The following is a 13,124-nucleotide window of genomic DNA, read 5'->3' as shown; positions in this document are numbered from 1 at the left end:
TTTCTCACCCTTTTCCCTTTCATTTTCATCCTTGTTTTGGTTTGGCTGTGTGTCTTTAGGCGGAGGATGAGTTTGTGTACTGGCCAAGCCGAGAGGAGGCCATGAACTGTGAGGCCTTCACTGTCACGCTCATCAGCAAAGACAGACTATGCCTTTCTAATGAAGAGCAGATCATCATCCACGACTTCATCCTGGAGGCCACACAGGTACGGTGCGATGTGTGTGCGTGTGTGCGTGCGTGTGTGCGTGCGTGCGTGTGTGTGTGTATGAAGTCCTCTGTAGCTTAGTTGGTAGAGCATGGCGTTTGCAATGCCAGGATGCCATGGCGTTAAATACCCAGCACCACCCATACGTAAAATGTATGCACGCATGACTGTAAGTCGCATTGGATAAAGTGTCTGCTAAATGGCATATACCTGTATTATACACTGAGTATACCAAACATTAGGAACACCTTCTTAATATTGAGTTGCACACCCTCCCCTTTTGCCCTCAGAACAGTCTCAATTCATCAGGCATGGACTCTACAAGGTGTTGAAAGCGTTCCACAGGGATGCTGGCCCATGTTGAATCCAATGCTTCCCACAGTTGTGTCAAGTTGGCTGGATGTAATTTGGGTGGTGGACCATTCTTGATACACATGGGAAACTGTTGAGCGTGAAAAACCCAGCAGCGTTGCAGTTCTTGACCTAAACCAGTGCGCCTGGCACCTACTACCATACCCCGTTCAAAGGCATTTCAATCTTTTGTCTTGCCCATTCAGCCACTGAATGGTACACATACACAATCATTGTCTCAATTGTCTTAAGGTTTAAAAATCCTTCTTTAACCTGTCTCCCCTTCATCTACACTGATTGGAAGTGGATTTAACAAGTTACATCAATAAGGGATCATAGCTTTCACCTGGATTCATCTGGTCAGTCTATATCATGGAAAGAGCAGGTGTTCCTAATGTTTTGTATACTCAGTGTAAATTTTTATATTATGTGTGCGGTGTGTTTATTGGCCTGCGTCTGTGTGTATGACTGTCTTTACCTGCATGAGTGTGTGAGTCAGTCCATGTGTGTAGGTTGGTGTCTTTGTACGTACACCTACCTAAACTATCCCTTCCTCTGTCTTTCTTTTCCCTCCCCCCAGGATGACTATGTGTTGGAGGTGCGTCACTTTCAGTGCCCTAAATGGCCCAACCCTGATGCTCCCATGAGCAGCACCTTTGAGCTCATCAACGTCATCAAGGAGGAGGCCATGATCAGAGACGGACCCACCATAGTACACGATGAGTGAGTGTGGCATGTCCTGCTCCTGATGACAGAAATAATCATTATCTCTGCTTTTAACCTCTTTAAGTAAATCATTTAAACTGTATTCTGTTTCAACAGAACATGTAATTATTCACTCTAACCAGGTTTCCATCCAACCTTTTTATGCTTAAAGTACATGTCGGCAGTGCATGTCGGATAAAACATTTCACCAAAGGCCTGATGGAAACAGCTAATTTGCCGGTAAACTTTCCAAATATTGACAACACAAAATACACTAGAGAAGGTGGGATCTTTGTGTCTGTAAAATTAATTATGCGAGAAATGGCGGTGGAAATGCGTTTATGCTCAAATATTGATATAATATCGAAGTAAACTTGGAGTCACGTGATGATATTTTGTGAGGTTCAGTTTATTAGGCTACTGTTGAAATAAGTTAGGATGAACTTCACAGGGTGGTGAAAGTGCATGGTGATCTTGATGCACCTTTCCAATAAATATCGAGGGTCTTATTCTGGTGTCATGATGATCAATGCTTGGCTGCCGTTTGACAAATAAAAATAATCTTGATCTTTTGTCCATAATAATCTCATCATGTAGGCTATGCCCGCAATGTATCTGCGAGCTGTTGGCTAGAGCGCAGGTGTCAAGACCAGAGTGGGCACTCTCACTATAGCCTTTAATGCAACGTTTTTGTGACAAAACCATCAGTAGAGTTGAAAATGTGATGGAAACCCATTTAACTTGTATTTTTTATTCGGTACATGGGAATTTAACCGCAAAAGGTATTTATGTGCACTACATCATCACACACAGCCTTTTATCTGCATTAAGTTCCACCCCCAGGTACCCTGATATGCCATCCAATTAGAAATAATGAACGTCTATTAATACTAACAGACATTAGCGGACACGAACAACACTCCCAACGACGAGACATGCAGCCTCAGTCATGTTTATTCATTAGGAAAATGAAGATTGCTTGTCTCATCCCAGAGAAAAAAGGGACTAATTGAGCATTTCAGTTCTGTATCGTTACTATGGAATCCCCCCCTAAGAGGTTTTGGATAGACGGCTGTCGTAATTGTCTGCATATTCATTAGCTGGTGAGACATGGTTGTTAGCTTGTGTATCTCCATCACACTTGACATGGCTGTTAATAGAAGCAGCAACCTTTTCCTGTGAGCATCCCTCTTTTTCTAAGGGGCTGAACCCCTCCTGTAGTCTCACATGGAATTAATTTGCCTCTCTGGGCTCTATGCTAATTTGTGACCCTGTGGGTCCCTCAGTCCCTGTCCTGTTTTAGGGCCTATAAAGTAACCCTGTTTGTCCCTCTCCTGTCTCCTAGGTTCGGGGCAGTGTCAGCAGGCATGCTGTGTGCCCTTACCACGCTGTCCCAGCAGCTGGAGAGTGAGAGTGCCGTGGGCGTCTATCAGGTGGCCAAAATGATCAACCTCATGAGGCCTGGAGTTTTCACAGACATAGTAAGTAGACCAGTAGAGCATGATTATGGGACTGAACAGATTAAATGTAAAGACTACATAATTGAACATTTGTAGTTTCCCCCTTCTCTAAGAGCGTTTCTCTCTCCCTCCACAGGATCAGTACCAGTACCTTTATAAAGCTATGCTCAGTCTGATCAGCACCAAGGAAAATGGCTCTGGCCTCATGTCCATGGACAGAAATTGCACCATGGCCATGTCTGATGATTCAGACCAGGCAGAGAGCATGGAGTCCCTCGTCTGAAGGGCCCAACTCACCAGGCCTGAGGGGCCCAAGGCCTTCGCAGACAGAGAGGCACTAACTTTGTAAAACGTCAAGGACTATAAGACAATACTTTTTGAGGCCTTTTTTGCCAGACTCTTGGTTAAATGAATAACCTGATTACTTTTTTACACTGATAAAAAGTTTTTGATATTTATTTTTTGCCATTTTATGTCTTAATGTTATCCTACTGAGCGTTTGCACCTGCGTTTTTGAGTTCACAACAACGAAACACACTTCTGTCTTTCTTGTTTGCACTATAATGTCAGTTACTGCCTATACTAAGCTGATGGACTCTGTTCTACTACACTTAAGCTCTGATTTCAACATTCCATGGCAAAGCCCTCACTCAACTGCTTTTCAGAAATAGGAAAAAAACAAGGCTCCGTTTGCTCCCTACTAGCTCATATAAGGAAGAGGAGTGAGAGTGACATAGCTCTCTGTTCATATCAATAACCCGTTCAACCTGAGGTTCATTACAGTAGACCACCTCTCCTCTCCTCACCCATGTGGCTCATATATCACTAATTTGCTGCAAGACTCAACAGTCTGGTTTCTGTCACACCTACAGGCAATAGGGTCATCAGTTCTGTTTGTTGTTTGTTTTTCTTTTGTTTGTATGACCTTATCATCATTATGCATCTAATTAGCAATTCAAACCCATATTTGAATATTGAAGGTGGTATTATAACAGCTACTGTGAACTTGTATTATTTTTTGTATGATTCATATTATGCTTTTAAATATATATAGATATGTATACATATATGAATATACTTACCATTATAGCTTGTGATTTTGTAGATGTCCGATGTCATGACATGCCTCAGCCGAACTGACTCCCACTTGATCCAACAGTTTACCAGTCTTATTTAATGCGTGTTGATTTTCTGCACACTTACACCCCCTTCTGGCTCAATTGGTTTTTGCTTCTTGCTGCTAATAGTCTACACACAGTCACAGAAGAGTCAAATGAAGAAATGATAATGCCATTGTGTGAGCGGAAACTTCTTTGAGAAAATGGATACTATTGATACAGCTAATTGCTATTTTCTGTGTCATACCCTGTTGAATTTATTATTGGGGTAAAGGACTTATGCTCCCACGTCACACGACTTTGTGTACATCGTTTCTAATCCTCACTGTTGCTTGACTCTGCTCGTGTGTGGTATGATTGTATGCTATGACTGTCGTATGGTTTTGCTCCAGAGTAAGTTAGTTGGGAACTTTGTGGCCTAAGCAAGGAAAGATTCACTGTGGTTTTTGAGTGATTAACAAACTCATTGACCCTGTTTTAGTTGTTGTCCTCCCGCCACCCCTATATGTCCTGATAGAATGACTTTGATAAATACCTCCCTTAGTTATCTGAAGGAAAGAGAGACCACCTGTGATTTACATTTGAAATAAATGTGAATTCATTATACAGCACAATGACCATGCTATTAGAATATTTTTGTTTGATTATCACAACAAAGCATGGAGGATACCTATGATTTGTAACTTTTACCAAAGAATTATACTCATTTCCGTTAAGATAAATATTTGAGAGAGGGAGTGCAATTTAATTGCGTTTGTGTCTGATTTCCTTTTCCAGTGATATGTAGGCTGTTGACTGAGTGAGTGATGATAATTCTGTTTAGTTTTTCTTCTGCTTCTTTTGGCATCTTTTTGTTTCCAGGCTGGAATTTCTGCATCAACTCCTCATCACTTGTGTTAGTTTAGGAATTCCCTTTGCTACAGAAGGAGCTCATTGCAATTGTATTATATTTAATTTCTCACTCAACTCATAGAATTACGAAATGAAGTGGAGAGATACATCAATTATTTTATTTTTTTACCCGTTATCTTTCATCTCCTTCCAAGGAGGGCTCTTGAATGAAGTCATAACTCTCCAACATTTGGGGTAAACAGCTGACTTTTGTCCCTTTGTCAGTGAAGCCATTTTGCATCATTAAGCACTAGCTTTTTTAAGTTTTGTCTTGTTCCATCAGGTTAACTCTTAATTTCCTGACTGAGACTAGTGTACACTGTCAGGTGTGTTTATGTGTTGCTAAACACAAACACTAGGGTGTCATGAAAACAATATACATATTTTGTTGCTTCTATAACCAACCATTCTCTGGAAACTTTGTATCTATGGTATATAATCATACAATGTTATATTTTCATATAAAGCTATTTTTCTTTCTCTCGTTTCAACTCCTTCATTGCTTTGCTTTTGTGGTGAAACGTTGAAACCAAGTGTCTGTGCATTGAGCTAGTGGTTGTCATCACATTCCAATACAATTCCACGCCTCCCATTAACTTTAAGGCAGTGATTGTGATATTATTGTTATTACTTTGTTTTTGTCATTTTTTCTGAGTTACAATTCTGTTGTCAGAGTGTGCAATAGAGTAGCTCTAGTAAGTCACTGAATAATTTCGTCCCATTGACCATTTTGAACAGGTGGGCGTTGCTTCTTCTTTTGTAACCTGAAATAAGAAAAAAATAAGGAAAAAAATGTTTTGTTTTGTTGAAAGCTATATCAGAGCATTCTATTATAGTGTTATTTAATATGTAAATTGTATTGCTATACTTAAAATAAAATATGGGTTTTGATGTACTTTGTGGAAAAACTATGTTTCATGCCTTTGTTTGTGTATTGAATTTACTAGTTTGTATCATATTGTGAATCAAGCATTATCATTCCACTATCCTTGTATTAATATCACATAATTAGATACGATGTTGCCATCTAGTGGTAAGGTAGTGAAGACTTTGCCCAGAACAGCCAAGTAGTTTTCGATAAGCCTACACATCCTGATCTCATGAGGTTACATTGTTTTGCAAGGCCTGGTTAAACAGTGTGTGTGAGAGTATGAGTACTATAATTATAAAAGCATAAATTATTGTAAAGCACATTAATTATGATGTTTGATTAGCCTTAAATTACACAATAGAAAGTGTAATGGTCATCAAAGCAATAATTACAGAGGTAGGGAGATAACTGAAAATTGCATGATTGGATTGCTGTCAGATTTACAAAGCAGACAAACTGCAGTGTTAGAGATTGTTTTCATTTTGTTGTTCATGCTCCACCTATGATTAGTTTATACCACTCAATAATAATGCAGTGGCCTATTGTGTCAGTGAATGGTGGAACTTTCACAGTCTTATGAGACAGAGTAGTTTTTATTTAGATTTCCACTATGCAAATCTATGTTTTCATCACTGTCAGCCAGGCCTATGTATTGTGCAAACACCTAAATAAGGCAGAGAGAGAGAGAGAAAATATATATAGAGATAATATAAAACTGAAAAATAATAAAATGTAATGTGACGAAACAACTCTGGTTTAGCTGACTCATTGTTAGCAGATGTGCATTGTGGGCACTGCAACTGGTCTGGAGCTGTACTTTTTCTCAAGTATGGGTAACTGCATAGTTGGAGTGTGGGTGAAAGTGGGTGTTGCAAAATAAGTGGGTGGATCAACAGCGATGGGTGTAACATCAGCTCTCCATTATTGGTTAAACCGGCCAAAGCCAGGTGCACCGCGGGTCAGCTTAATGTTTACGTAGCAGGTTAAGAGAACTAATGTAGCAGGTTAGGAGAATTAACATAGCAGGTTAGGAGAATGAGGTTAAGGTTAGGAAAAGGGTTAGGCTTAGCTAAAATGCTACAGTTGTCAACAATCGACTCATGGTGCAGCCCAATCAGCCACGTAAAATGGTCTTGAGTGGCAACAAATCTGCCCATTTAGCTGATTCGCTTTCCATACACCCACTTCTGTTAATTCACCCACTTTCAGACACGCTCCAAGTATCCAGTTACCTTTTCCTAACGTTAACCTCATTCTCCTAACCTGCCACGTTAACTCCTTGAGAGCAAAGATATGAGTCATGGGTAACTGCATACCTGGAGTGTCTGGAAGTGGGCGTGTCGACAGAAGTGGAAGGATCAACCGAGGTGGGGGTATGGAATGCCAATCAGCTAATTGGGCAGAATTGTTGCCACTGAAGACCGTTTTGAGTGTCTGCTGTGTTTTCAAAATGTCAGTGTTTGTGGTCTTAGTCGGCAGAGATGACGTTAAGGAATTTCAGGTAGGCTAACATTTTGCAATTCACTTTGACCTGTGTCTTTAGTAGCTACCTACACTACATGACAAAGCTTGTTGAACATCTCATTTCAAAAGCATGGGCATTAAAATGGAGTTGGTCCCCCCTTTGCTGCTATAGCCTCCACTCTTCTGGGAAGGCTTTCCACTAGATGTTGGAACATTGCTGCGGGGACTTGCTTCCATTCAGCCACAAGAGCATTAGTGAGGTCGGCACTGATGTTGGGCGATTAGGCCTGGCTCGCAGTCGGTGTTCCAATTCATCCCAAAGATGTTCGATGGGGTTGAGGTCAGGGCTCTGTGCAGGCCAGTCAAGTTCTTCAACACCGATCTCAACAAACCTTTTCTGTATGGACCTCGGGGGCATTGTCATGCTGAAACAGGAAAGGTTCTTCCCCAAACTGTTGCCACAACGTTGGAAGCACAGAATCGTCTAGAATGTCACTGTATGCTGTAGTGTTAAGATTTCCCTTTACTGGAACTAAGGGGCCTAGCCCGAACCATGAAAAACAAGCCCAGACCATTATTCCTCCTCCACCAAATGTTACAGTTGGCACTATGCATTGGGGCAGGTAGCGTTCTCCTGGCATCCGCCAAACCCAGATTTGTCTGTCGGACTGCCAGATGGTTAAGCGTGATTCATCACTCCAGAGAATGCGTTTCCACTGCTTCAGAGTCCAATGGCGGCAAGCTTTACACCACTCCAACCGAAGCTTGGCATTGCGCATGGTGATCTTAGGCTTGTGTGCGGCTGCTCGGCCATGGAAATCAATTTCCTGACGACGAACAGTTCTTGTGCTACATTGTAGAATAATAGTGAAGACATCAGAACTATGAAATAACACATATGGAATCATGTAGTAACCAAAAAAGTGTTAAACAAATCAAAATATATTTTATATTTGAGATTCTTCAAATAGCCACCCTTTGCCTTGATGACAGCTTTGCACACTCTTGGCATTATCTCAACCAGCTTCATGAGGTAGTCACCTGGAATGCATTTCAATTAACAGGTGTGCCTTGTTAAAAGTTAATTTGTGGAATTTCTTTCCATCTTAATGCATTTGAGCCAATCAGTTGTGTTGTGACAAGGTAGGGTTGGTATTGTGGGGTTCTATTTTCTCATAATTTGATCTGTATGTGATGAATAGCTTAGAGGGAATGCATTACTTATGTGTTGTTCAACTATGTTATTTGGAGTGACACCATAATGGGTGTCAAAAGGGGGAATCCAAATTTCCCTGAAATTTCTTATTTTGGGTTTTCTTATTTTGGGTTCACACCCAGTGGGTGTGAAAAGGGGGATTGTGGGGTTCTATTTTCTCATAATTTGATCTGTATGTGATGAATAGCTTAGAAGGAATGCATTAATGATAAGCATAGGTTTGTACTATACTGATATAAATTGTTTCACATAACAGGCTGTGATTCATGTGAGGAACGTTAGGGGCTAGGATGAGATAAAACTTGTATTTCTTATAGATAAGACTTGTATTTCTCACAGATACGAACACTGCCTCTTTGTTGTCTGTGAATGTTGTCTGTGAACCGTCCTTGAACGTAGTACAGTGGAATGGTGTCTTTTGGGTGCTAACTCCACAGGTTATTATGATAGCAACTTATGCCTGGGAACGGTGGAGCGCCAAGGGGTTGGGACCAGCCCGTGCGCCAACGGATTGGCTGAGTAAGTCTAAACCACGCTCAGTCTCTACTCTGATTGGCCAGCAGAGAGTGGGAACTATCTCTGTCAGAGTATTTGAAGAAGAACCTGTAACAATGGATTAGTTCTCTGTCTGCCCTGCGTGGTATTTCAGTGAGCCCGTATACGAACCAACATACTTATCATACATACATTTTGCATATAATACATTTAGCTTGGATTAAATATCTCTTGATTATGTTTTCTCTTATTCCAATACCAGATTTGAATTACGCAATTTCTAACAATTGGTGACCTCCGACTGTGATCTAGTAGCGGAACTTCGCTGGAATTCATCCAGCCTATTGGACATCGCTGTCGTCGAACCGTGTGTTTCACAAAGTGCCCGGGCTTCTAAAATAGGTAAGCAGACACCTATTGTTATGTAACTAAAGTTCTGCACATTGGCTTTATCCAAATTAATTTTGTGAAGCACCTGTTTGATGTAAGTGAACCCTATTGTACTATAACGATTACAGTATACTATTTCGATTTCATAATATACTATGCAAATGTTTGATAATTCTGATGGTTAAACCCATGGAATAGTAGAGGTGGCTGTGTGCCCCATAGTAGAGGTGGCTGTGTGCCCCATAGTAGAGGTGGCTGTGTGCCCCATAGTAGAGGTGGCTGTGTGCCCCATAGTAGAGGTGGCTGTGTGCCCCATTGTATACCTTTGTTATCTGTGTGTCCTAAGAAACTTTAGTTGTGTGACAAAGAATTACGATTGTGTGTCGAGTGTAAGTGTGTCATTTATGACTGTGTGACATATTTGACTGTGTGATAGGATTATGACTGTGTATTGTGAGTGAGTGTGTCACGGTTTCGGCCGAGGCTGCCTCTCTTCCTTGCTCGGGCAGGCTTCGGCGTTCGTCGTCTCCGGAATACTAGCTGCCACCGTTGTATGTTTCTATGTTCGTTTGGTCTTGTCTGGAATTGTACACCTGTTGTCGTTTAGTGTCATTAGTGTCCTATAAGTTCTCGTTGTGTTTGTCAGGTGTTGTGAGTGATTGTTTCCTATGTCGTGTTGGTGCGCTACCCTTTTCGGTGCGCTATTTGTAGCTTGCCTCCTTTGTATTTTAGGAGAGGATTTTCGCACATGTTTAGTGCGCCCGTTTGTTTACGCCTGTGTGCGCATTTTCTCACCTCCGGGCTGTTTGGATTGTGTTTTTTGTGTGCTCTACTAAAAGTCTTTGTTGGACTTAACGTCTGCGTCCTGCACCTGATTCCACACCACACCCACCTACAGCACCTACTGACAGAATCACTCACCTTCTGAATGGAATCAGCAGGAGCCGCAGCAGCACAGGAGACGTTGGAGGATCGGGTTCGGGAGCAGAACGACCAGATCCTGCGGATCGGGACCGCCCTGCAGGATGTGATCAACACGCTCCAACGCTGGGAGACCCGAGGAACACCCCCAACGCCACCGTCCCTACCATCACCATCAGCAAGTCAGCCCATTCCCGCTCCGGAACCCAGAGGAGTTCGACTCTCGCTCCCGAGGGCCTACGATGGGACCGCTGCCGGGTGTCAGGGCTTCCTTCTCCAGGTGGAGCTTTACCTGGCCACCGTGCAACCGGCGCCCTCGGGACACGAGAGCGTGTCCGCCCTTATCTCCTGCCTTTCCGGCAAGGCGTTAGAATGGGCCAACGCCAAGTGGAGGAGGATAGACGCTACCACCATCACTTACGCTGAGTTCTCCCGCCGCTTCAGGGCGGTGTTTGACCATCCACCAGAGGGGAAAGCGGCGGGGGAGCGTCTGTTCTGCCTCCGGCAGGGGAAGAGGAGTGCCCAGGAGTTCGCGTTGGAATTCCGTACTCTAGCGGCGGATGCAGGGTGGAATGAGCGGGCCCTCATCGATCACTACCGCTGTAGTCTACGTGAGGACGTCCGTCGGGAGCTGGCCTGTCGGGACACCAGCCTCTCTTTCGACCAGTTAGTCGACATGTCCATCAGGCTGGACACCCTGCTGGCTACCCGCGGACGTCCCGAGGGAGGTCCGTTCATTTCACCCTCCAGCGTCTCCGAGCCGAGCCCCATGGAGCTCGGGGGCGCTGGCGCTAGAGAGAGGAGGGGTCGGAGTACGAGGGGGTCCATCTCCTGCACCAACTGTGGTCGGGGAGGACACACCGCGGCTAGGTGCTGGGGATGGCCTCCTAGGGGAGAAGACGACAGGCCCCGCACTGGGGAGTCCTTCCAGGTGAGTAGGCGCCCCACTCACCCAGAGCTCTCTGTTGCGCACTTCTGTATACCTGTGCGTTTTCCACAGGTAGCACCTCATTCCCAGCATAAGGCGCTGGTAGATTCAGGCGCGGCTGGGAATTTTGTTGATAAGAAATTTTGTTTAGCCTTAGGGATTCCCCTTCTCCCTGTTGACTTCCCCGTTCATGCCCTAGATAGCCGTCCGTTGGGATCGGGCTTGATCAGGGAGGTCACGGCGCCACTTAGGATGTGGGCGCAGGGGGGTCATCAGGAGATGATCCAGCTATTTCTGATCGACTCGCCTGCGTATCCGGTGGTGCTGGGCATGCCCTGGTTGAGTACCCATAACCCGTCTATTTCGTGGCAGGAGAGGGCTCTGATGGAGTGGTCTGCCCAGTGTGTGGGTCGATGTTTAGGCGTTTCCGTAGGGGCTACCTCGGTGGAGAGTCCAAACCAGGTGCCCGCATTGCACGTTCCCCCTGAGTATGGGGATTTGGCTATTGTGTTCAGTAAGTCGAGGGCGACGCAGTTGCCTCCCCATAGGCAGGGAGATTGTGCGATAGACCTCCAGGCAGGAGCTGCGCTCCCACGGAGCCATGTGTATCCTCTGTCTCAGGAGGAGAAGAGAGCTATGGAGACTTACATAGACGAATCTCTGAGACAAGGATACATACGGCCCTCCACTTCCCCTGCGTCCTCAAGTTTCTTTTTTGTGAAGAAAAAGGATGGTGGGTTACGCCCGTGCATTGATTACCGTGGTCTCAATCAGATCACGGTGAAGTACAGTTATCCACTCCCGCTGATTGCGACCATGACGGAGTCATTGCACGGGGCGCGTTTCTTCACTAAATTAGATCTCAGGAGCGCGTACAACTTGGTGCGCATTGGGGGGGCGATGAATGGAAGACAGCCTTTAGTACCACCTCGGGCCATTACGAGTATCTTGTCATGCCATACGGGTTGATGAACGCTCCTTCAGTTTTCCAATCATTCGTGGATGAGATCTTCAGGGACATGCAGGGGCAGGGGGTGGTCGTGTACAGAGATGACATTCTCGTGTACTCGTCTACCCGAGTCGAGCATGTGGCACTGGTGCGCCGAGTGTTGCGGAGGCTGTTGGAGCACGACCTGTATGTCAAGGCAGAGAAGTGTCTGTTTTTCCAGGAGTCGGTCTCCTTTTTGGGTTATCAGTTGTCTGCATCAGGGGTGAAGATGGAGGTAGACCGGGTGTCAGCCGTGCGTAATTGGCAAACGCCAACCACTGTGAAGGAGGTGCAGCAGTTTTTGGGGTTTGCGAATTACTACCGGAGGTTTATCCGGGGTTTTGGACAGGTGGCAGCTCCCATAACGTCTCTTTTGAAGGGGGGTCCGGTGCGTCTGCAGTGGTCAGCCGAGGCGGACAGGGCGTTTGGGAGGCTGAAGGACCTGTTTACCTCGGCTCCGGTGCTGGCGCATCCGGATCCCTCTTTACCATTTCAGGTAGAGGTGGACGCGTCAGAGGCCGGTATAGGAGCCGTGCTTTCGCAACGGTCCGGCACGCCACCTAAACTCCGCCCCTGTGCTTTTTATTCCAAGAAGCTCAGTCCGGCGGAGCGAAATTATGACGTAGGGGACAGGGAGCTGTTAGCCGTGGTACAGGCCCTAAAGGTGTGGAGGCACTGGCTTGAGGGGGCTCAACACCCTTTCCTCATTTTGACGGACCACCGTAACCTGGAGTACATCCGGGCAGCTAGGAGACTAAACCCTCGCCAGGCGCGGTGGAATATGTTTTTGACCCGGTTCATATTTAAGATCACATACATCCCTGGGTCACAGAACGGTAAGGCAGACGCGCTGTCTCGGCGGTATGACACGGAGGAGAGGTCCGTGGAGCCCACTCCCATACTGCCGGAGTCTTGTCTGGTGGCACCGGTAGTGTGGGAGGTCGATGCTGAACTCGAGCGGGCGCTGCGCACCGACCCTAGTCCACCTCAATGCCCGGAGGGTCGGAAGTACGTTCCGCTCGAGGTTCGGGATCGATTGATCTATTGGGCTCACACGTCACCCTCCTCTGGACATCCTGGTATCGGCCGGACAGTGCACTGCCTTAGTGCTAAGTACTGG

The 13,124-nt window shown here is 45.2% G+C and overlaps 1 protein-coding gene across 1 annotated transcript in view; it reads left to right on the top strand.

The window, feature by feature from the left end:
• LOC311138912 (receptor-type tyrosine-protein phosphatase gamma-like) overlaps positions 1-5,626 on the top strand; it is a 385,510-nt gene extending 379,884 nt beyond the window's left edge. Inside the window, exons 26-29 of the mRNA XM_084173710.1 lie at positions 60-206; positions 1,138-1,280; positions 2,608-2,743; positions 2,859-5,626. Of these exons, the coding sequence (XP_084029836.1) occupies positions 60-206; positions 1,138-1,280; positions 2,608-2,743; positions 2,859-3,005 (573 nt within the window). The 3' untranslated portion in view covers positions 3,006-5,626. The remainder of the gene's footprint in view (positions 1-59; positions 207-1,137; positions 1,281-2,607; positions 2,744-2,858) is intronic.
• The last annotated feature ends 7,498 nt before the right edge of the window (positions 5,627-13,124 follow it).

Source organism: Coregonus lavaretus (genome assembly GCF_964263955.1).
Source record: "Coregonus lavaretus genome assembly, chromosome: 12".
NCBI lineage: Eukaryota > Metazoa > Chordata > Actinopteri > Salmoniformes > Salmonidae > Coregonus > Coregonus lavaretus.
This window is presented reverse-complemented; position numbering and strand designations above follow the sequence as displayed.